General features: G+C 34.7%; 4 protein-coding genes across 5 annotated transcripts in view; 2 read left to right on the top strand and 2 right to left on the bottom strand.

Annotated features, from left to right (window-relative positions):
• The first annotated feature begins 567 nt into the window (after positions 1 to 567).
• On the top strand, positions 568 to 2,527 carry Lrr47 (Leucine-rich repeat 47). The gene is made up of 4 exons (XM_011306087.1): positions 568 to 849; positions 1,050 to 1,586; positions 1,755 to 2,053; positions 2,287 to 2,527. Exons 1-4 carry the CDS (start codon positions 688 to 690, stop codon positions 2,513 to 2,515), a joined length of 1,227 nt encoding a protein of 408 aa, XP_011304389.1. The 5' UTR covers positions 568 to 687; the 3' UTR covers positions 2,516 to 2,527.
• Positions 2,528 to 2,814: 287 nt separating this feature from the next.
• On the top strand, positions 2,815 to 5,338 carry holn1 (CD2 antigen cytoplasmic tail-binding protein 2 homolog holn1). Its single transcript, XM_011306084.1, has 6 exons — positions 2,815 to 3,135; positions 3,204 to 3,367; positions 3,640 to 3,817; positions 3,909 to 4,087; positions 4,188 to 4,299; positions 4,707 to 5,338. The coding sequence occupies exons 1-6, from the start codon at positions 2,979 to 2,981 to the stop codon at positions 4,943 to 4,945; spliced, it is 1,029 nt and encodes a 342-aa protein (XP_011304386.1). The 5' UTR covers positions 2,815 to 2,978; the 3' UTR covers positions 4,946 to 5,338.
• LOC105267310 (uncharacterized) lies at positions 5,042 to 9,937 on the bottom strand. 2 transcript variants are annotated; one of them, XM_011306085.1, is made up of 5 exons: positions 6,491 to 9,937; positions 6,341 to 6,397; positions 5,996 to 6,175; positions 5,719 to 5,935; positions 5,042 to 5,143 (listed from the first exon to the last, which is right to left on the bottom strand). In XM_011306085.1, exons 1-5 carry the CDS (start codon positions 6,609 to 6,611, stop codon positions 5,065 to 5,067), a joined length of 654 nt encoding a protein of 217 aa, XP_011304387.1. In that variant the 5' UTR covers positions 6,612 to 9,937; the 3' UTR covers positions 5,042 to 5,064. The 2 variants fall into 2 exon arrangements, with proteins under 2 accessions (XP_011304387.1, XP_011304388.1); XM_011306086.1 differs by lacking the exon at positions 6,341 to 6,397 and having other exon boundaries at positions 6,491 to 9,934.
• A 1,508-nt stretch (positions 9,938 to 11,445) lies between these two features.
• Positions 11,446 to 22,920, bottom strand: part of LOC105267308 (slit homolog 1 protein) — a 24,570-nt gene continuing 13,095 nt past the window's right edge. Inside the window, exon 2 of the mRNA XM_011306083.1 lies at positions 11,446 to 13,813. Within this exon, the coding sequence (XP_011304385.1) occupies positions 11,990 to 13,777 (1,788 nt within the window). The 5' untranslated portion in view covers positions 13,778 to 13,813 and the 3' untranslated portion in view covers positions 11,446 to 11,989. The remainder of the gene's footprint in view (positions 13,814 to 22,920) is intronic.

Below are 22,920 nucleotides of genomic sequence, written 5' to 3'. Positions count from 1 at the left end.
ACGCATTATTACAACATTTAAATTTCATTAGGAGTATATATATTGCAAAAGTATTGTTTTAAAAAATGCTAATTTTTCAATTTCACTGGATATCTTCTCGATTTTCAAATATTCAGTTTTTAAACGATATTTTGATTGATTTGCCATTAACAAAAAAAAAAAATTGGAATTATTTTGAATAAAAAAAAAATGAATGATGCCGGGATTGAACCCGGGCCGCCGGCGTGCCAGTCGAGCACGTTACCGCTAGGACAACGCGCTGATTTAAAAAATAAAAATTCATTACTGGTATATATTCAATACATTGAATAATTTTTTTCTTTGAAATTCCACAAGATGTGGCTTCCCCCTTCCGCTGGTTGTACAGTCGGCTAAATTTCAGTTAAACAAGTAAAAAAAAAATCATTCATACCGCAGAAAATACAATTCACCCCGTCGACTTGATTGACACCCCCATTGCATGTGGCGCCCTCCCATTCTTGGGGTGCAGCACTACGATGCCGCTGAGGTCACTCAAACCCCCAAAACTGACCCTCTACGTTAGTCAATCCTCTTCAGGAACAAGTATAAACAAAATTGTAATTTAAAAATGTCTCCTTTCACTCCCAGCAGCTAGGTTAATTAATTATAAACCCCTAGAACAATAGAAATACTAATTGAGTCGATTGTCAACGTCAATAATAAACAATGAAAATTAATTGTAACGTGGAAGTGGTCAACAGATCGGTCTGTGCTCCAAGGAAAAAAGCACAACGATCTTGTCTGGCAATTGGTAGACAATCCGTAAAATCCAATGAACTTCATCTTTTACTCCAAACATTACAAAATAAATTAGGAACTAAATACAAGGTAATTAAAATTACAATGCACTCAACAATAATTAATTTTCCATCATCCCCGATTTTTTTTCAGTTCAAAAAATAAAAATTGATTAAAAATTCAGATTGAATCAACTCCACAATTAATAATTTATAATAAGAATAAGATATTTATAATAAGAGGATCTTCTATTTCTGAACATCTCATTAAAAATGTCTTGATTGTTTTAGATCGACGAGAATATTGAGAAAGTCTTCACAAAATTCGTCAACAATGGAAAAACGACGATTAGATTAAAGGAACCTCCCCACGACCTGAATATCCAGTGCGATCCCATCCTGTTGAAAAGTTTTCTTCGCACCCTGGAGCTCGGTGTAACAAAAAAATTAAATGCCTCTGTACTCTGTGTATCGAACATGAACGCAAAAAATATTGCACAAGCACCAAAGACTAAAGTAACAATTAAAAGTAAATCAGATTATCCAGTGCTGGAAGGATTCCCAAGGACAACTGAAGAACTGAATATTGTCGGCCTCGAGAGAAAATCCTTCGATCGTCAGATACTGAAGCTACATCGTCTACGAGTCCTCAATTTATCTGACAATAAAATAACGTCATTACCTAGAGAATTGGGGGCGTTGTCGTGTTTGACTGAATTAATTGTAGCTAATAATGGACTCGGACATGTAGGAAAAAATAAATGGTCTTGGATGAGTGAAGGATCCCTTTCCAGAACTCTGAAGCTCCTGGACTTGAGTGGAAATGAAGTGAGCAATTGCTGTATCACACAAAATCCAAGAGATCTCATCATTTTCCAATATTAAATTCTCATTTCTAATTTAATCCCTTTCAATATATTCAGAAATAATTACGAGACGTTTTGCAAAAATCATTGAAATATTTTTAAGTCAATTTTTATCACAATTTATTTACAGCTGACTGATCTACCGAATCAAATAGGCAGATTGAGGAATTTAGTGACTTTGAATGTCAGTCACAATAATCTTAGGAGTCTTCCCACGAACGTCGGAACATTATCATCATCGCTCAAGTATCTGGATATCTCCCACAATTCCATAGAATCCCTTCCTGGGGGCATGATGAAATTCACTCTCGAAGGTCTAAACATCGCCCACAATCCCCACATCTCTCGGGTCAAGCAGAATGGATTTAATATTAATTTTCGAGTACTAACACTCACACAATTGGGGGCACAAAAAGTTATACATTACAGGTAACAAAAATCGAGTTGAATCGATTTATTTTCCCCCACAAAAATATTTATTTCAAGATCTTATCCTTTTTTACGTTAAAATCAGAATAGAATTAATAAAAATCCAGTGGAGAAGGATTAATTAATAATCATTCAGTTATAAGTAATTTATTAATTATTGAATGAATGAATATGAATGAAATTATATCAATTAATGAATAATTCATTATTAAATACGCAAAAATTTCTTTTAGACTTGATTATGATGCCAGTATTATCCCATTTACTCTCGTGTCATATTTGGATAATGCATCTTATTGTGTCTGTGGAGAACCTGTCCTGGGCGAAGACAACTGCCTCCAGGTGTCCAGAAATGTCAGCCAAATAGCAAAAGAAGTCACAGCCTCAGAGGATATCAATGTCTCGTTTCAATGTGTTTTATGCTCTTTGAGCTGTGCTCAAAGTATTTTATTCCCCCGGTGATCATCGCCAATTCCAATGTAATTATAAATATGATAATAAAATAATTTTTGTAATTTTATTAATTAGGCTATTGTGATTATTGATATTATTCATTCACCACATTTAATCCTCGAGTTTTGATTTAAAAGTCTGGAACGAAAAAATTACTCTTTACGACTGTTTTTTTACGGAAAATTTGAATTAATTTTAAAAAGAAAATTCAAATTTCGCGCCATTTCAACGGTAAATCCCCGAAACTGAAGCTCTGCTTTATCGATCGATTACCCGTGTCTTCTGTCCTTTTTCTAATTACGCACTACTGCAGTTTGAAGTGAAAAAAATTTGATGAACCTTAACCTAGAATAGTTTGTGTACAATAAAGAAAATAAACATCTCGCAGTGTCTGAAAATATTTGAGAGATCGAGAGATTTGTGGTACATCGATTAATTGACTTGATTGTTCACTGATAAAACAATAGCAATAATGTCGAAACGTAAATACGACGAGATTCTCACGGACGAGAGGAATTGGTCAGCTGCGACGAGAGCAAATGAAAAACAACATACCCTTGACTCTGACGAAGAGGACGATGAAGTTAAAGAGGATACGTACAATGTCATGAATCCTGACGATCTAGAAGGTGGATCTTCATTTGAATTTTTTTATTCGTCATTGGAGAGAGCAGATAAACAATTTTTTTTTTCTTAGGAACTGAGGAGGCATCCGCTGCAGCTGAGACCAACGTCGGCTTCACGGCTTTCAACATGAAGGAGGAACTTGAAGAGGGACATTTTGATAAGGATGGACATTACCTGTGGAACAAGGATAAAGAAATTCGGGACAACTGGTTGGACAATATTGATTGGATTAAAGTAAATTTGAGATGATTGTTTTTTCGTTGTTAAGTGAAATAATTGTCTCACAGAATAGATTATTCTCTTTTTTCTCTTTTTTCCATTTGATTTTTTTTTCTTTTTCAAATTTCCACAAATTTACATTTTAACAACAAATTATTTAATTTTTTACTTGTTATGTTCATTTATCTCATTTCATTGTTTTTGCATTGAGATTTATTTTTTAATTGAGAAGACAATAATTTTTAATTGCTCTCCAGATGATTTTTATAATGCGATGAATTTTCCAGATTAAACCGAAAGCATCAGGAGGTGGAAGTGATGATAAAAATGAAGAAGAAAAAGGATTGGCTGATAGTGACAGCGAGGAAGAGCCAGGTGTGATGTTCGACCCAATCCCATTGTACAAACAGATACTGAGTTACTTAAATCCCGGTGAAACGGTATCAAAAGCTCTCTGCAGACTAGGTAATCCATCATTTTTTTTGTCACGAGTCCAAGAACAGGTGTTCAGTTTGCATGAGGTTTGCTCTTCACTTGATACTGTCGTTTGCTCTAGGTAAAGGAAAAAAACACATATCCTCCGCGGAGCGATGGAAGAGAAAAAAAGCTGGACTCAGTGAAACCGACGAAAACTCTGATAAAATCGTCAAACTCACAGAACTCGCCAATGAATTGTTAACGCGCACCGGTAATATGGATATCTATCAGGAGGGATACGACGAGATCAAGAAAAAGGTAAACAATAATAACGAAATATAAAAAATTGATTAATAATTTCGTAATTGATAGAGTCGAATGATTGAAATGATTAATTAATTAAATAATTCAATTTCAGGTCGATAAATCAGTGAAACATTCTCACCCCTCGAAAGAAGAAGCTGAACTTGACATGTACGCTGATGATTTTGACACAAAAGAAAAGCAAAAATTAGTGGAAATAAGTGAAGGTAATTAGCATGCGACTCTCCCCTAAAGTTTCACGTTAAATTAACTTCTCCCAATTACTCGAGTTAATTACCCCATCGACTTTCCTCACCGAAAATTTCTCTGAGAACAATTCTCTCCTAGTGCATCATAAAAAATTATTTATTCCTCCCCAATCCTCCGGAATTACAAAAATACTACTTTACCAGAATTCGGAATAATTCTGTAATAAAAATTAAATTAAATTACCCAATAAGAACGCCGCAGGGATCGAATATTGTCATTAGGTTTAATTAACAAAAAATCGGAGACTCTATTAATGATGATTTATAATTTATATCGTAATTTATATTGTGGGAAATAATCTCCGGGGGATTTCTTTTTGGGGTAATGAACATCTGATCGTTAATCTAGTGTTTTTAATTTGTAGTTGGCACTTCGTCAAAAGAGGATGAAGAAACAATGAAGGAGTCGGTGGATGCTGAAGTGACATGGGAATTAAAGTGGTCACAAGGAGAAAACAGTGAGATTCATGGACCACATAGCAGCCAGCAGATGCATAAATGGGCGAAGGAAGGTTATTTCAAAAATAGTGGCTGGGTTCGTCGCACCTCTCAGCCCGGATCGTTCTACAGTGCTGCGAGGGTCGATTTCGAATTATACATGTAATTTATCATCTTTATCCTCTTTATTGTCTACAAACCAATGAACGTCAGAATTATGTTTAAAAATAATATTTCCATATTTACAAACAGGAGTTACATTCAATTGCATCAATGCAATTGTCTTTAATGTCTTATCCTCTTTTTTGGAGTTGTTTCAGGGATTTCCCTGCACTCCGGGTAGATTCTGTCGCATTCACTGAAACTGTTAAGTCATTCAATCATTTCAAATCTTTATAATTATTAATTTTTTTTTTTCAAGGGTTTATTTACTTGATGGAAGTATGTATTTTTGTAAAAATCTTATTTTGATATTGCAAACGATTGGTGGATGAATAAAGAAGTTGTGGATTTTAAAAGCAGCGCGAAGATTTTTTCGACTGCTACATGGGAAAAAATATTTTATTTTATAGAACGATTTGAGAGGATGGTTATGCTGGTTATGACCTTGAGTAAACTCGACTAATAATCATCAATATTAAATAATTCCCGCGATTTCTTCTCCTTCAAAAATTCGGGATTCAAACAAAATGAATAATAATCAGTGGAGTTTATTCAAGGACCCCCACATAATCATCCCCCAAAGCAATATGATCATTATCATCAGCGCCTAATCGTAATCCCCTGGTAATTACTCAATCAGAGGAATTATCTATCGAATAAAAATACACACTCCTCTCAAGTAAATGGATCTCTCGCGAAAATCATTTCTCATCTCAGTACACAAAAATAATCAAGATACTCAAATCGCGAAAAGTAATTTGAAAAATCTGAACTCACTCTAACGAAGAAGTCATTACAATCGTAAACTGGCAAATAGTGCGATGCTGGCACTGTTTATTGGAGAAATTCATAAGAGGGAGTAGAATAGCTTCGACTTTCACCAAGAATCCATCAATAAAATCATTTGAGTCATCACGCCGATTGACTCGATCGTATGGAGACGGTGCAAGCCAATCATCTTTATATTCGTACGAGTCATGAGGGGATGGTTGTCCTAATTACAAAAATATCAATCAGTTACAATCACCAGTGATTAATGAAATTTAATACGTACCGTATTGAATCGCTGGCAGTTCATCAATCGGCTGATGACTTTTATAGACGTAATTCGAATATTTGAATACACTGAGAAATTTCAACGCTAATACCGTCGCTCCGATAATCGTTATCACGACGAGTACAATTTTAATTTTAAGTATAACGAATGCAACTAGTCCTTGAAGTCCACCTAAAACTGTTGAATAGAAATAAATAATCATGAGTTATTAAAATAAAAAAAAAGCTGTCGAGCATTTTGAAATGTTTCTCTAGAATTAAGTTCACGAATGGCTCAATTTTTCTCTCGTTTTATTGGTTTATTTTTCACGGTACTCTCTTAATTAAAGTTGAAACTAATTACATCCGACACGGTGGAGTGGATTGAAATAAACGTCGCTGTAGCCAGTTTTCTTCCTCGCTTAAACGTGAAAACAGAATAAAATCAGGTCTCGAGGGCTCTTCACAGTTGAAATTTAACGTGAAAAATGGGAGAATTTTTTTTTTTACTCACGATATAGCAAATGATATTTTCCCTTTCGCGGAGTGAAAATGTGGGAATTTTTTTCATCGTCTTGTACTTCAGCCAGACAATCCGTCATCATACACAGTATTAAGAACAAGTATATCTTCATCTTTTGGTTGGGGGGTTGATGAAGTCGATGGCTCGAGGTGGAAAACTAAACTGACATTTTAAGATGTTGAACTTTCTATTTATGGGAGTTGACAGTTTAGAAATGGGGAGATAATTCGCCCTAACGTTTTTCGCAACCAAGACTTTTCTCTTTTCACTGCTAATTATATTATGTACAATGTCAGGTGTGCAGCCACTGGGTCAGTGAGATAGTTCAAAATAAGTGTCAATTACTTGTTTCACGTGTACTCGTCTGGCTTTTTCCCTCGGGAAAGTGGATAATTATTTGTTGTCTCATTTAACTGAATTGAAAGTTCTCATTATAAATTCACTCTCAGGCCCCCACGAAAAAACATATTTATAAACAAAAATATATCTCGATATATTTGATATATTGTTATTAAAACTATCTGTAAAATCGTCTAGTGCCGAATTTACTGAATATTAATATTCACTTCCTGATGTTATCCAGTTTTATTAATTAATTGGAAATCTGAGTTCAATAAATTTTGAGAGGAGATTGCGATATCCTTGAATGTGTGACAACTAAAATTGTTGCTCGGGATAATAAACAAATTGTCTTTAAGTGGATGCGAGTTTCACCGAAAATTGTTACCAGGAACAACAATATTTCGAAATATTTAATTTTATATTGTTGAAAGTCCTTGAGAGTCTTGAGAAAACAGTACAGGTCGTTACAGCCCCTCGGTAAATTATTTGACATTATTTTAGCGGGAATACGCAATGCGTGCGTAAAGTGTGACTTTACATGCGATTTAATAAAATTTTTTTTGACAATTAAAATATTAATATTGGATTATATTATTGTTGTGATGGAAATATATGATATAGGTGAATATAAATGCATGATATATTTCAGAATAATAATATATTTTGAATATATTTTTTTAAACTTTGTGTAGGTGTGGGAAATATTAAATAAAGAAATACGATAAAACATCCCGGATATAAGAAAGAGAGAATTTAATATACAATATAATTTTATTACAAGTCTTAAACATTTTGTCAGCAATCGTAAGAAATGTTGTTAATTTTCATTCTGAAAATTGAATTATATTTATAATATCTTACGCACGTATCGAGACATTACATAATTATTCATTATTGTTGACTTATCGTTAATGCTAATTAATTATTTACGCTTAATTATTATTCACTCGTTGTTATTTTCATTTTTTTTATAACAAACTTTACATATCAACAAAATCGATAAACAATAAATTGTCCTGACTCTCATCATTTTTACAAAGTAGATTCCTGAGGCATTTAATAGCGACTCTTAATTGATAGAAGGGATACAATAAAAAATTTATTGTTCATAATAATTCACCAGGGGGTGCGTTAATGGGGGGGAGAGCTGAAGGACGCTGATTGAAATTTTTCGATTGCTATTCCCCATCGAGATCTAATTACCGACATGTCGTAATTTCATGACTTTTTATTTCATCCCAAAATCGTAATTTGTCATGCAGTTTTATGGCCTTAATTATTATCCACGTAAAAACCAAATAATTACTATAAAATCTAGGGAACCCCCGGCACTCTAGCCGAAAAAATTACTAAAATTGTAAAAGACCTTGAGGCCTGTGGTTTTTTTTGGGCTAGAATTTACACCCTGAGTTCCCAGAATTCATAATTCGATCATTTGTGTTTATTTCGCGGGTAATTCACCCGCCATTTTACAAATTGTGCAAAGCTCAGTGGAAAAAGGGCTGTTTTATTTTATCGTAATTGAATTCCCCGGATTGTTATTCCCCTCCGAGACCCAATCACCGACATGTCGTAGGTCATGCTCGTTCACTCCACCCCAATTCCAATTTCTCATCCCCTTCAGTACTCCGTAATTACCACCCCCGTAAAACCAAATTATTACACAAAAATCGAGGGAATTCCGAGAGTTCTAGTCGAATATCTAGCCAAATATCTAGCCAAAAAAAAATCACTAGACCCAAAGGGGCCAGGTCGAGAAAAGGGAAGAGTGCAAGAGTACGAATAAAAAAAAGCCAGAAAAGAAAATACAACAGGAGTGGTTGGGGAGAAAAAGGTGAACGACACGAAGAGCTACTGTAGTGACGAGGGTGGGGCTTGTATCGAGTTTAGATAGACAGCAAGAGACAGTGAAACTGGCAGATATACACGAATGCACGCGTATCGAGCTCTGGGACACATTTTTAAAATGCTGTTGTAACGACTGAGAACACGTGTGGCCCTTTGGGGATAACGACGACCCCAGAGTCCACAGGAAATAGCCAAAAGGGAAGAAGAAGAAAACTATTATGCATACAGATTTGAGTAATGTATGTCCAAAAAAAGAAGTGATTAGTTTGACAAATATAAATGAAGACATGTGCGTGAATTTACATTGGACACGTTAAAACCCTCATTTTGTTTTTTCACCATTTCAATATCATGGGTTCTCTTCTGTTTTCAAAACACTCAACCACTTCCTCAAGTATGTGAAACCATTAGTTGTTTTTGTGTCATCACCTCTGGGAAATAATTCCTGTTATTTATCTTTCATGATCTATTTTAGATAATTTTACACTGGAAAATTGGGGGAGTTGTGTATTTCGAGACAACCATCAGATCTAGAGGCTCCTCGAAAAATCAATTTTATGCATTTCTTGGTGGTGGAACTTCTGTACAAAAATGGCAATACAACCCAGATTAAAATCCATTGTGGATTCTATTATTACGTACCAACCTTAGACTGTTGATTTTTTATTCATGCAGCTAAACCTAGGTACAACCTGGGATTCAAGGCGGTGAATAGAGTTGAATAAGTCGAATGTCTTTAAATTGGAACGGTACCATCTGGAAAATTCATTCTAGCCATGACAGAAATTAAAACTATTATTCCAATGGCTGTATATTTATTCAATTCGATTCAGCTTTCCCTTCTCAATAACTTCAAAAACGTAACATTAGTCCAAACGTAACATGATAAATTAATAAATAGACATATCCATATATCTATGCTTATTATATTATTTATATAATTACAAGTTAATTATGGGTTTTCATTTCGGGAGGCAGAATTAGTGGAAATTCATCATTAATTTTCAGTGAATGATATTCATTAGTCCGATAAATTACAGTGGGAAAAAAGTTTTTGCCAAATATTCATTTACTTCGGAGAGCTGATTATTATCATTATTTAATTATCATGATTATTGGGGATGATGGGGGGCACTCCTCCCATGGTTATTATTTTTTTAATTTCCAAGATTATTTATACCTTAGGAAACAGTCAAAATTTTTTTTCAAATCTCAGGGACAGAGTCTTCGGAATTTTTAATTATATATGAGGTGACATTGAATTTTAATTAAAATCAGTCACAAAATATTTGATGTATTTTGAAAATTACAGCGGATTGGGTTTTCATGTTAAATTATATTTATTTAATTGAAAATATAAATTTTCAATCAATCGTTAATTCAGGAAAATTATCAGTTGAATGTTATCATGTATATAATTATATATATATATATATATATATATATAGATATATTTTCCTCCGAGTAATCGAACATTTCGCAAAAATATATATTTTTCTCAATATATCCACAAATTCGCGGGAACTTTTAATCCGAAAAAGTATAAGTCCAGAGGAAAAATACCCAGGAACTTGAATAATGCATGTATTTTCAAAAAAAAAAATTCGTGCAAATTCCATTCAACCCCGTAAATTGAATAATCAATCGCTATTCTCTTGTACCTAAATAATTTTTGCCAATTTACAGCGAATTCCATTCATCCGGAAATTGTGCACACTGCAGTAAAAATGTGTGCATCGATTGATCAGTAAGTAAATAAAAGTACATCAGGTTCATTCGGTCGTTTCGCTCCAATTGGTATCCCAAGTTCTACAACCGGGATATCACAAATGTTCCGGATCGTTTGGCCGTTAAATCCGAATCTTCACGCTTCATACAAACATCTCTGTACAATTTTACCTTGTGTTTCAGGGTACGAAGATTCAACTTAAATGCCAGATAAAGGATTGAGCTTTCTCTCTGCACCCCACATCATGATTAAAGAGACAATGAGAACTCGATAAATCACTTTCCTTCGGGTACCTTAACATGAACACTCGATAAATTAATTTAACAAATCCCTTAATCATTCTAATTGGGAAAATTTGATTCGCCGCTAATAGATTCGTCAATTATTTATTTACACACGTGAATTTTGACAACTTCCTTTTCTTAGAAAAATCAAGACTGGTCATCTGCGGAAGACTTACATTTCACTCTCTGAATTATTCCAAAATAGCGCATTCAATTATCGCGATAATTAATGAGCTCTACTGATTGGTTAATTATTATTGTGTAATTCTACATTACACGTCACTCGTTATGCAAATTCAGTTTTTTTTTTTTAGTCCAATGTCTTCTGCTCTGCTAGTCATAAACAAACTACTGACATTAACCATTATTTACCCGCATTAATAATTAAATTCGTCATGGTAACGCAATATTACACGGATTGGCACAATGATTTTGTAATATTTTTAGTGTTTCGCGTAATTTTGAACTTTTGAATGGCACTTAACGGAAGAACAACCCAAGGTCCATCCCACACGAATAATCCGGAGAATTCATTAAACGATAATTATCCATTGAATTCAATTATTGGTACCAGACTACTCGGATGAGGGAATAAATAATTTTTATTGTTGTTAATGAATGATAATAGGACTGTGAGTGTTCAAATCCCTCGAACTAAAAACCGCGAATTCCGAGAATTTTTTATTTCTTTTGAAAGAAAAATAAAAAGGTTGACAGATTATCGCAAAAAAAAAAATCGGGAAAATATTTCTTTGAATGAAGTGCTAAGGCCCGGCCTTCTCCAGATCTAGTGTTTTTTTTTTTGGCGGGAATTTATGTTTTGACTGCAATTTTTGAGTGGAAATTAAATTCGCGGATTGTGATTCCCCTCGGAGACGTTTCACTTTTCCCTCTTTCACTTGATCCCAAAATGATGACTATCCCCGTAAAAAAATCACTAGACCTGCAGTAGATCCGGTATTCAAATAAAAGATGATATAAAAATAATTCACCTCAGACGATTAAATAATAAATGATGATGAGTTAAGAGCTGACTAAACACTGAGTCTCGAATTTTCATCAAGTCACCTTTGAATTTCCACCGCACGAATAGGAAACAAGGGATGCCCACACAATAACCGTAGAAATCTTCAAAGTGAATGGAGTGAGAGGACAGAGACAGGAGGGGAAACCCTTTTAAGGCACCGAGCACATCACGAAGTTGGCAAACTTCGTCACACAAAAGCCAAAACGTTAACGTTTTATACATCAAGCCGCAAAAGGAACTGAAGCGGTTTCTCATCAATTTCAGACAAAAACAACGTGAGGCTTTTGTTGGAATGAGGACCGATACTCATAATCGTAGTTGTAATCTCCACTGGTGACAGGTAGCCGTCGTATCCTAGATGGCTTGGGGCTGTGCATACGATAAAGTCCAAGTACTTCCGGTGGTGTATCTCTGAGATCAGTCACATCCGCAACCGCATAAACTCCCTCAATGCTCGTGGAGTTGTTGCGATTGTAATAGGGCGTCTGGTATATACCCTCCGGCTCAACTCCATTAGTTTTTCCAAATTGATTTTGCGACAGCTCACAAAATCCCTCCTCCTTTCTGGGTATCAGTCTTGACTGATTCTTGGCGACATCATTGTTTGGTTCAACATAAACAAGAAGTTCGGGCTTGTTCGGTGGTGAGTATGACGGGCGTTTTTGTCGTTTACCTCGAGTGAGGTAGACTATGAGTCCGAGAATTGTACCAGTAGCTGCTAAACAACCAACAGCTGACAGACTCAGGTATAAAGGGCTCATCCGACACTTCAAAGAACTCTCAGACAATCCCATCAATGGCTTGCTATGAAATTCTTCATCGGCACAATGAATATCACTGCTGTCGACACTCAGATGACTCTCATTTCTCTGTTCCTCTGTGTGGATGACGTTCCAGAGCCACTGAACAGAGCAGTTGCAGATCAGGGGATTTCCACCTACTCTGAATGTCGTTAGATGATCAAGTGGAAATTGTGTTGGTTGTAATGTTGATAGGCTGCAGTGACGTAGCGATACTGTACGCAAATTCTTGAAACTTCCGTAGAGGACTTTTGGTGGCAACTCCATCAGCTCTCGATTACCATCTAGATATATTGTTCCTAGATTTACGTTATCGGCAAATGCACGTCCGTCTATTCTCGTTATTCGACAACCACGGAGATCCAGATGTTGAAGCTCCAGCAATTTTCTAAATGCCAATGACTCCAATGTGGCTATTGGATTCCTCGATAGGATTAGGATAGATAAAACATTGAGATTCGATAATGCTGCAGTTGGTACTTCCGATAAATGGTTCTCTTTAAGATTGAGATAGGTCAAGATTTTCAATCGTTGGAATGCATTATCGGCGATCGTTCTTATCAGATTGTTGGCGAGGTCTAGGTATTTCAGAGATGATAAGGAGATCAACGAGTCGGGGGGAATGGTGTCTATGAGGTTAGTAGCCAAGTTTAGAGTTGTCAAGGTGGAAGTCAGAAGGAGATTGCTTGATGGCATCTCTAGGAGTGAATTTCTTGATAAATCGAGAACGATTATTGATGGGAGATTATTCAATAAGCCCTCGGGCAGGCTCGTCAATGAGTTGCCACTGAGATTTAGACACTCGAGTTTATTTGTCGTGTGAAATGACTGGGCCTCGATGTCAGTTATGTTGTTGTTGCTCAGGTCGAGGTTCCTCAGGGAGATGAGACCTTTCAAGGACTTCTTGGTGATGTTACGGACGGCATTGTTGCTGATGTTCAGGGTGATGAGATTTTCCAGCCATTCGAAATTCTCATAGCCCAATGTGTGGATGATGTTCGATGATAGGTCTAGGTTCTCGAGATTATTGTAAAGGCTAACCTCGTGTTGGAGGGAGGCTATGTGGTTGTTGGATAAATCTAAATGGTGGATCTCGGGGTTCAGCTGAATTGGCACAACTGCCAGACTGCCGAAGACACAGGATGCACGTAGGTGTTCGTCCTCGCAGCGACAGCTTGCGGGGCATAAGTCACTGCTGACCACGGTTGTAAGGGTGATGATCAGAACGATGTAGACCAGCGGTGCCATTCCATACGAACACCTTTGACAACTACCTTCGCATTTCTGAAACAAATAATTCACATGATGTAGATCGCTGTCATCAATTTTGTCTTTATCATCTAAAAAGAAATGAGCGCTGGGTCATCATGAAAATTATTGTGAAGTTGAAAATAAAATCACCCCATACCATTCAACCAATGGGAGGAGGGAACATTTAAAAAAAGCACTGGTCCCCATTTTTTCTTGTTTTCTGCAAAAATTGATTTTAATTTTTGATTTTTTATTCGAGAAATAATATTATGTGCGAATTAATAAAAGAAAATTTTGTGGAGAAATTTCATGCGCAAGTCAAAAAATCAAATGTGTATTTTATTTGATTTTTACGGCTGTGGACAAACATAATTGTTAAAATTATTATTTACGTCTATTGTACAATAATTTAAATAAAATAATTGAACTACAATATGAGAATAGATGAACCCAAAATTTTAAAAATGGGATGAAAAACAAAAAGATGAATTAAAAAATGTCAAGTTAGATATACAGAGGATTAATTAATTAATTAATTCCCGGAAAAATGATATTTCAGTTAAAATCCTTGGATTACATTTCACCACGCGCGTCAGGATGGAAAAAATATTTGATACAAGACAAGTTTTCGCCTTGAAACGTGCGTTTTTCCCGCTGGCAGGATGAAATTTCGTTAAATTCGAAGTACTTTGTAACGAGTCTCATTACAACTTTTACCACTCGTGATAACTTTTTTTTCCCACTTGTGTCATAATATGGTATTCTGGTTGTAGCGAAGGTGAACGCACGTGATCGATAAACTCCATTGTCTGTCAGACTCGGTGGAGATTTGGGTTGGGATTTACTTCTAGTTGAGAATTCCGTAGATGGTTCTCCCTCATAGTTGAGTCTGATCTGCACACATACACGTAATGGCGAGGCAGTTGGTACATATAGGCAAATGCAAATTTGGTGGGAACGGCTCAGCGGCTGGATCATCGGTTTACCTATACTTCGCCCCTTTGTGAATAGAGATTGAATGGGCGGTATTTTATTTTTCCCTTTGTTTTCGTCAGTCAGTTCTCTCTTAACTTTTCTTTTCAATCCCCGTGCGTAATTCACAGCACTCGTATGCAATGAGCTCGAGTCAAAGGGACAGTAATAAAGTAAAAAAAAAAAACAATTAAAAAAAAATTGGACTTAAAAAAAATCACCAGTACTGTGGATTCGTCTGATCGGTCTGTTTTTTTTTTTTATTTTCTTCTCTGTTTTTCCAATCGTTTTGAATACCGATAAAGTAGTACTTTCAGGCACAGAGAAACTCTCGGGTTATGGGATTGTCCAGTGTCCATCCCCTTTCCGACTGGATAGACAACCGGATGATCGAACCCTAGGGTGAACGAATGAACAGGCCTCTCACGATCACGATCCACGTATAACCGTCAGCCATTTATGCACCACCACCGCTGACTCCCCCATCATCCCCCGGACTACACCGTCTCCGAGAATTTTTATCGCACGAATGCCTCGGCACGGGTCACGTACGTTCTCTTTTCCGAATTTTGCGCACCGTCGACTCTATTTTCTCTCTCTGTTCAGTTTCTCCCACCGAGAACAATCAAATTTTTTTTTACGGAAAAAGAAAGGGTTACTATGGGTGTTTAAATGAGGGCGATCGGTTGGGGATAGGTGACACTGACCAAAAAAAAAAATTTCCTAAATTTATCATTTGAGAGAATTATTTAAAAATTATAGTTTCGATTGTAATAATTTTTAGATTCTTCTCATGATTGATTTTCATCGATGAACTAAATATACTTGAATACTTGGATCAAGTACGGCAAGTATACTTTACGTACTTTACACGATCTTGAATACTTGCGGCAAGTATATCGATTAGCAGATCCAAAATTTCCAGAAAATTAAAAAGTATATCAAGTATACTTTAATCAAGTACAGAGTGTACTTTAAATCGATATATTAATGTATCGATACATTAATAATCAATCATTATTAATATTCGTTAATTATTGGCGCGTACATTATTTATTATTCATGTTTACATTTCAAGTGTCAAGTATACTTTATTAATTTTTTTTTTAATTTTTAGCCAGAGCGATTTAATGATTATTCTTTTTTTTTTATTTCAGGTTTGTTGAGATGATTCATGATTTCATTGGTGTTAATTGCCGTTGAAAATCCAGTGAAAGTTGTAATTAATACAAGAATTCTCTGCAGCAATATAATTGCAATAATTGAAAGCTGTTGTAGAATTTATGGAAATTTGCTGTTGAAGGACTGAATACTTCTCTCGAGTGAATGAATATTTGGTGAATAAAAAAAATTTTCTCCGAGTGCAGTCATTGGACGCACATGTGACGTACAGACACTCCTGCATTCACATTGAATTGTGAAAGAATTACGATAAAATTGAAAAACAGCGGACCTGGAATCGATTCGATTGGGTGACACTGAATTCATTTTCAATACCTTTTCATCGGATATTTTGTTTTCATTCCAGCGACACGCACTGATGATTTTGTTTTTAAAACTTTATTGAAAAATGTCACAGTAATTCTTATCAAAGGGATATCGGATAGCTCGGATAAATAAACATAAAAACCAAAATTCAGAATAGATTCCAGGAAAGATTCAAGGAAATCCCAGAATTTCCCATTTCCCCCCCCAATTTTTCCCTTTTCATTTCTCTAACTGAAATCACGAAATCACGTCTCACGAATGTTTAAACAATTTCCTTCAATTATATTCAGTTCTTATTTCTTAATTTATCCCTCGTCCCTATGCTTATCACAATTATTATCATCACAATTATTTTAATTAACCGGTAAAGTCCGTTGAAACAATAAAGGAATTATAATAACATTTCCTTTTATTATTTATCCCACCCATTATTTTCCACAAAAAAATATTTAAAATTAATAACACAATAATTTTAAACGGCCGTTCATATTAGCCCGCCGTCCTCTATATATATATACACTATATATGACTATGTAATAGTAAATATTGTTGATTTAGCGGGAATTCTTCCATGATATGGGCATCCAGTCTTATCCCTCGTTTATTATTATTTTTTTTTTTATTATTCCTCTACCTCTAGTGCCATATTCCCCAGTCGTGTGTATATAATGCGGGGGGATATGTATTGCCGCACACCGGGAATAACGAATTGCAGTGATCCTCTTTAGAGGGGGTAGGGGGGGTAGAGGGTGGTAGAGGGTGGTAGAGGGTGGTGGGGTGGTCGTCCATAATGCACGGATTTACAACCGCCTCGCTATCTTTTTCCATTTTACCCAGCCCAGTATACGACTAACATTTCTGACGGAGAATTGTCGTATATTTTTTATGGTTTATCTTTTTTCCATTTCATCTTCTGTATTTGTCTAGTGTTTCTCTGGAAAACAGTCTAGGAGTTGAAATGATTTTTCAATTAATCTCCGTGTCACATTTAACGACTTCATTCTTTTTTATTTGTTACAAATTCTTTCGTTTGCATGAATTGAATATTTTTATTTATTTATTTAACCCTGATATTTTGGAACATTAGAGTTGAGGGTTTTGTAACGGAATAACGGAATTATTGGGGTTTATCTTTTTTTATTAATATTTTTGTATTATTATTTTATTTAAATGGGTTATCATTTTGAGAGGTGCTCCCAAATTATTATTTATTTTTTATTATTTATTCGTCTTTGATGTTACAAAAGTTTTTCTCTGTTTTACGTAACCCATTCAGGTTTAATAAATCCATTTTGCCCCAAAATTAAATCCTAACTAAATCCAAACTAAATCCTAACTAAATCCAAACTAAATCCTAACTAAATCCAATATAAATCCAAACTAAATCGAGAACATGGAATTATTATTATTCCTCAAATAGTAGAATATTCGGTTGAAATTTCCCCGAAAAAATTCCCTGCAATGACACTTGCATGCGTCAAAGATTTTTACGACTTGCAAGGTATGTCATCCATAGAATGTCTTCCTCCACTATTTTATTGTCAGTTCTTTGGTTGCGACGGGGGTTAGTCCAAGAGTATGAGCGTTGCAAGTAAAAAAAAAAAAATTGTGGTAACCACGAACATCCGGGGGTCGTATCCGGTATACGACCGGATACGTCATTTTCCCGGGGCAATCAGAAAGACCTCTTCTTTCATTCTTTCTTCTTCACTCAATCTTTTTATTCTTCCTCACCTACTATCACACCCTTGATATTTTTTACACTTGATCGTCACCGTCGCGACTCCCAAGAAAATTGAGAAAGAAGCAAAGTGGAATAGACAGTCTTCTCGGCCAGTCTTTTCCTCCCGATATATTTTTTTCCTTCCACTTCTTTTTTCATGAATAAGAACCACCCGTTACGTATTCGAGAAAATTCCCTTCCGGTTGCGCTTTGTCCTCGCAAATGGCGCGATAAAACGATTTTTTTTTTGTCCTCCGCGACCGCCATTTTTTTTTTATACTCCGGACCACTTGAGGGAAGAGCTCTCGAATAAAAATGCCGGCGAATTATTTTTCTCTCGTTTTGCATGATTTTTTCCACCGATTTTTCAGAACGATTTATTATTTCTCTTTCTCTCTTCATTTCTACCTTGAAGATTTGATTTTCTGGTGGAATGTTTATTCACTCGATTTTATTTTCACGTGAATTGTAATCGGTTTGCTGAGATGAAGTGGCGGTGGTTAGAGGAAGAGAATAGATAAGAGAAATGGGTCAAGCACTTTTTTTTTTTTCTTTTCGGTTTTCTCTACTTCAGGCCTGATGCATCGACCAATTGGAAAAATACGATAAACCCGCGATCTCATTTCCCCCACCAATGGTCAGGGATGGGAATAAGAGGTAAAAAAGAATTTATAAATCGGTTGCAGTCATCGAGAGAAAAAAATCTTGATATCTGTAATTAAACTTTAGCTTCGAGGGATTAAATAGTCGAAAGGTGAATTCAAAGATAATCTGCGAGTGAAATTGAAGTTCAATATTCTATTTCCTCTCCCGATTAAAACGTTTAATTAATAATAATAACAATAACAATAATAACCTATAATTAATCATTACCCGATATTCACTGCGATGTCAACAAAAAAATATTTTTTAAACAAATAAATTGATGACGAATTTCCCAAATAATTCGGAAGGATCCGAAAATATTTAAATTAATCATCAAATATTTTCAAAACAAATTATATATATTAATATATATAATTATATATATATAATATATAATATATAATAATATATTCCCGCAGCGAAAGCATTCTATAAATGAAATCTATATTAATCTTCATTACATATATAATATATATTCCCCCAAAAATTTCCGATCTCACATAAAACCTCCAGTTCTCTTTACCTATCTATTCTCTTTCTTCAAATAAACAAATCTAATTATTAAACAATTATATTGATATACTCAAAAAAAGGGGGAAAGTACACTTGATTCAAATCCGCATTTTCTTTGTATATTACCCTAGACTGATTTCATCTGAAAATTACGAATTGCATAATTACTGAAATGAAACATGAGCATGATCTCACTGTGAGGTCAGGTTGTCTGAACTGATCTGCACTAAATCCTCTTCACGAGCGGATATTTCCATATGAAATGTACCCCGGAGGAGGGGGTGGGGAGGGGGTACATATAATATATATTATATACAGTACGATGCAATAAGCTTCTGCCTGAATTTGTACCTAAAATATCCGAGATATGTCCGACTTATCGTTGATGCAGCAAATTTTTATTTATTCATTAGCGTTATTATTATCATCTTTATTATCAATTATTAAATCGTAGGTAGACGTCGCTGGCTTGATGAGAGCCGAAAATTCAGGGGACAATGTACTTGAATCAATTGTCATGATGGATCAAGTGATATTGATAAATATATTATAATTGTACGAGAATTCAAAATACGCGGGTATGAAACGATTTCTGTAAGAATTATGATTTTGTAATCTCGCGCCAATTTAGGCGGACCAATAAGGAATCGTGGGAGCATGATTTCGAGATTTTCGAGATAATCGATTGTGTCGAGTGTGTCCTTTTTAGAATAGGATTTGATATCCGATTTGGTATTGGAGATTCGATTTTGATAGCGAGTCGTTGAAGAAAATTAGGGATCCGGATGTAATTGCAGCGTTTTGGTGAAATAGTATTTTGATTAATGAAATCTATTCTCGGGTCGATAATGAGAAACGATTACCGGATTTTATGAGATAAACATAAATATTTAAGGACATTGCGTTAAAAAAAAATAGTCAGGATATTTTTATTGACGAAAAAATGACCTCCGGTCGAATATTAATTAGGCACATGTTAATTAATAAAAAATGGCAGATGGTTGAGCTCTGACTGGTAGGTAAGGCCCACCGGGTGGAGAGAAGGCCCAAAAGGTACATCCGGATGATTTTTTTTTTGGGTTTTCAGAGTCAGGCAGACGTCAGGAGAATACACCTGATGTTAAATCAGGAGCCGACACCAGGTACCTGGGACGAGGGTCGAATTCTTTGAGGATCACGCATATGGCACCTTTAAACCCTCCACAGCGGGTGGGAATGGAAAAAGTAGTGAAACAGATACATTTCGTGGTGGAGAGATATAAAATGGGGCGCGGTCCTACCACCAATGTATCGTCCGCCTCTAATTACATTTGGCCGTCCCTTCATTTACATCGGACTCATTACGAAAATGTAATACATAAGATTGTGGCTGTGGTACATACAAATCGATCCATTGGCATCCCATATACCCAGAAAATTATATATATATGAATATGTGTTATATATATATTGAAAATATATATTAATCTTATATTATATATAAGGGGATATTTTGGAAAATTATATATATATGAATATGTGTTATATATATATTGAAAATATATATTTATATTATATATTATATGAGGGTATATTTTGGTCGGACATGGTATATAGAGGATATATGCCGAATTTTTTTTATGTATCTGTTTTTTGTTTCTTGTAAGTATCTGTAAATATTGTTGTAAATTCTGAATAAAAACATGGTTAAGCAAAAAAAAAATATGTGTGAATATATTCTGCGTTTTTTTTTTGAGGAGATTGTTATTTATTTTTAATGCTAAATATCTCGTGATGGAAGAATGATATGAAGATAGTCAAAAAATTGATGTCTGGGGAATTAAAAGGGCTTTTCAGGGGTTTTCACTTTTCATTTTTATCACCGATGGTTCACGATTTTTCTCCTGAATATAAATTTTATGAAATTCACATATTAGTTGATTATTAAATTCGTTTTTCTCTCACGAAATCTGTTGAATTTACATTTTCCTCTGGTAATTTTGACTGATTACTTCATTAATTCAGTTTAATTGATCGAATGCGGAGGATAATATCGGGGACGTCCACAGGTTTTTACAGATAAGAATCAACTAATTTAAAGTAACGGTTCCGATTTCTTGGTAATCATCTTGTGTTAATTGCATTTAACTCAGGAATTTCAATAAGACAATAATTTTCCACTTGTCTAATTCCGTTAGACTACACCGACAATCAGGAGATCATCTCCATGTTTGAAATAGGATATTCCCGACTTTGGTTTGGATTTAATACCGATCCGACACCCACGGTCATTTTTACGCATCATTTCTCAAGATCGGGGCCTTTGGAAAAGAAAATCTTTCAACTTTCAATCCTCATCCCGCATTATGGGATTGTGCAACAAGTTCAATAGAAAATTCTCTGCACACGAAAAAAAAAATTCAATTAAAAAAAAAAGAAAAAAAAAATTCAATTAAAAAAAAGAAAAAAAATCAATTAAAATAAAAAGATTTATCAATGGATTATGGTATGTGTTATCTAGCCACTCGAGAAAAAATGATCAAAGTTAAAATAATTATTATCAGCAGTCAACAAATTTTTATTATTAAATTAGGAATAATTATTTAGCTGTCCGGGATAAATTATGGAGTTAGTCCACGAATTTTAAATCCAACACGGGTACCAGGAGGATGAATAATTTTTACTGAGTAATCTACGAATTAAAAACTTATCGGTGAGGTTTGATGGTTGGATTTTAAAAATAAAAATCAACATTCGATTTAACGATTTTTTAAATAATTTAAAAATACGATATTCAACAGAAATAAAAACATTTAAAAAATTGAACAATCCTGAGATGTATAATATAATAATACAAATATATGGAGACGAAGAAAAATGGAATTAAAAATTCAAATGAATTTATTTCTGCGAAATAAATTTTCATAATTAAATGTATAGAATAATTGACAGCGAAATATTTACGGGGGGAGAGTAAATATTTTCTCATTACCCTCGACTTAAAACATCGATCATCGATCATCGATCAAATAAAAACAATCAGTCTATTCGATCTATCAAAACCCCGAGATAAATTCAAACCCGAGAACAACCGGTAGATGATTTCACTAAAAATAACGAGAAATTTCTGTAATTCGTAAAGACCGGCGGTATTTTTACCGATTACTCCAATTTCGTTTCGAATATTCCGTAATTATAATTCCCCTCCCCCATTTAATAAAATAAATAACAAAAATCCTTGGATAATATGTGGAATGAGTAAAACTGGATAGAAATAATCGAGATCGTTATCGCATCGATGGTAATCGCGAATGGGAAATTTCTCTGGATTCACTCGTCATCTTGACGAGAAAATGAGAAACTCGTGTCATAACTTTGTTCTTGACAAACGATACCGAAAGATAACCGGAAATATTCAACCAACACACCCTGTCCTCCAGGAGAGTCGATAAACCGCGCCTGCGTATCGCAATGAAGTCAAAACTCCACTCCCTTCCGTTTTCCTCAGGGATATTCAGGAATTTCGCGAATTAAGGGTACGAGTAGCTGCACCGAGAGAAAAACATTGGATTAACAAATGTATTATTATTAAATCCCCAAATATACCCGATTACGTATTTTCAAATTTTCAATTAATAACTATAAATATAATTATAAAAATATACCCCGAATAAATTTTCATTATCAAATATATTTATCAACTCTAAAATTCTGGATATTCTCTAATGAGATTTTAACACTTTAAATAAATAAATAAATAGATAAAACACGTTGAGAAAATTTAATCGCCATGATCATGTGATTCGGGAATATTTTATGA

The sequence above is a fragment of the Fopius arisanus genome, unplaced genomic scaffold (genome assembly GCF_000806365.1).
Source record: "Fopius arisanus strain USDA-PBARC FA_bdor unplaced genomic scaffold, ASM80636v1 scaffold00046, whole genome shotgun sequence".
NCBI classification, from domain to species: domain Eukaryota; kingdom Metazoa; phylum Arthropoda; class Insecta; order Hymenoptera; family Braconidae; genus Fopius; species Fopius arisanus.
Note: the sequence above shows the minus strand (reverse complement) of the source record. Positions and strands in the feature narration are given on the sequence as shown.

Coding starts and splice junctions, on each gene's coding strand:
- Lrr47 (XM_011306087.1), top strand. CDS start 688: ATGAAAATTAATTGTAACGTGGAAGTGGTCAACAGATCGGTCTGTGCT. Junction 850..1,049: donor AATTAGGAACTAAATACAAG/GTAATTAAAATT, acceptor TGATTGTTTTAG/ATCGACGAGAATATTGAGAA. Junction 1,587..1,754: donor TGGACTTGAGTGGAAATGAA/GTGAGCAATTGC, acceptor ATTTATTTACAG/CTGACTGATCTACCGAATCA.
- holn1 (XM_011306084.1), top strand. CDS start 2,979: ATGTCGAAACGTAAATACGACGAGATTCTCACGGACGAGAGGAATTGG. Junction 3,136..3,203: donor GAATCCTGACGATCTAGAAG/GTGGATCTTCAT, acceptor TTTTTTTCTTAG/GAACTGAGGAGGCATCCGCT. Junction 4,088..4,187: donor ACGACGAGATCAAGAAAAAG/GTAAACAATAAT, acceptor ATTCAATTTCAG/GTCGATAAATCAGTGAAACA.
- LOC105267310 (XM_011306085.1), bottom strand. CDS start 6,611: ATGAAGATATACTTGTTCTTAATACTGTGTATGATGACGGATTGTCTG. Junction 6,398..6,490: donor AAAATATCATTTGCTATATC/GTGAGTAAAAAA, acceptor TTCACGTTTAAG/CGAGGAAGAAAACTGGCTAC. Junction 6,176..6,340: donor TCCACTCCACCGTGTCGGAT/GTAATTAGTTTC, acceptor TCTATTCAACAG/TTTTAGGTGGACTTCAAGGA.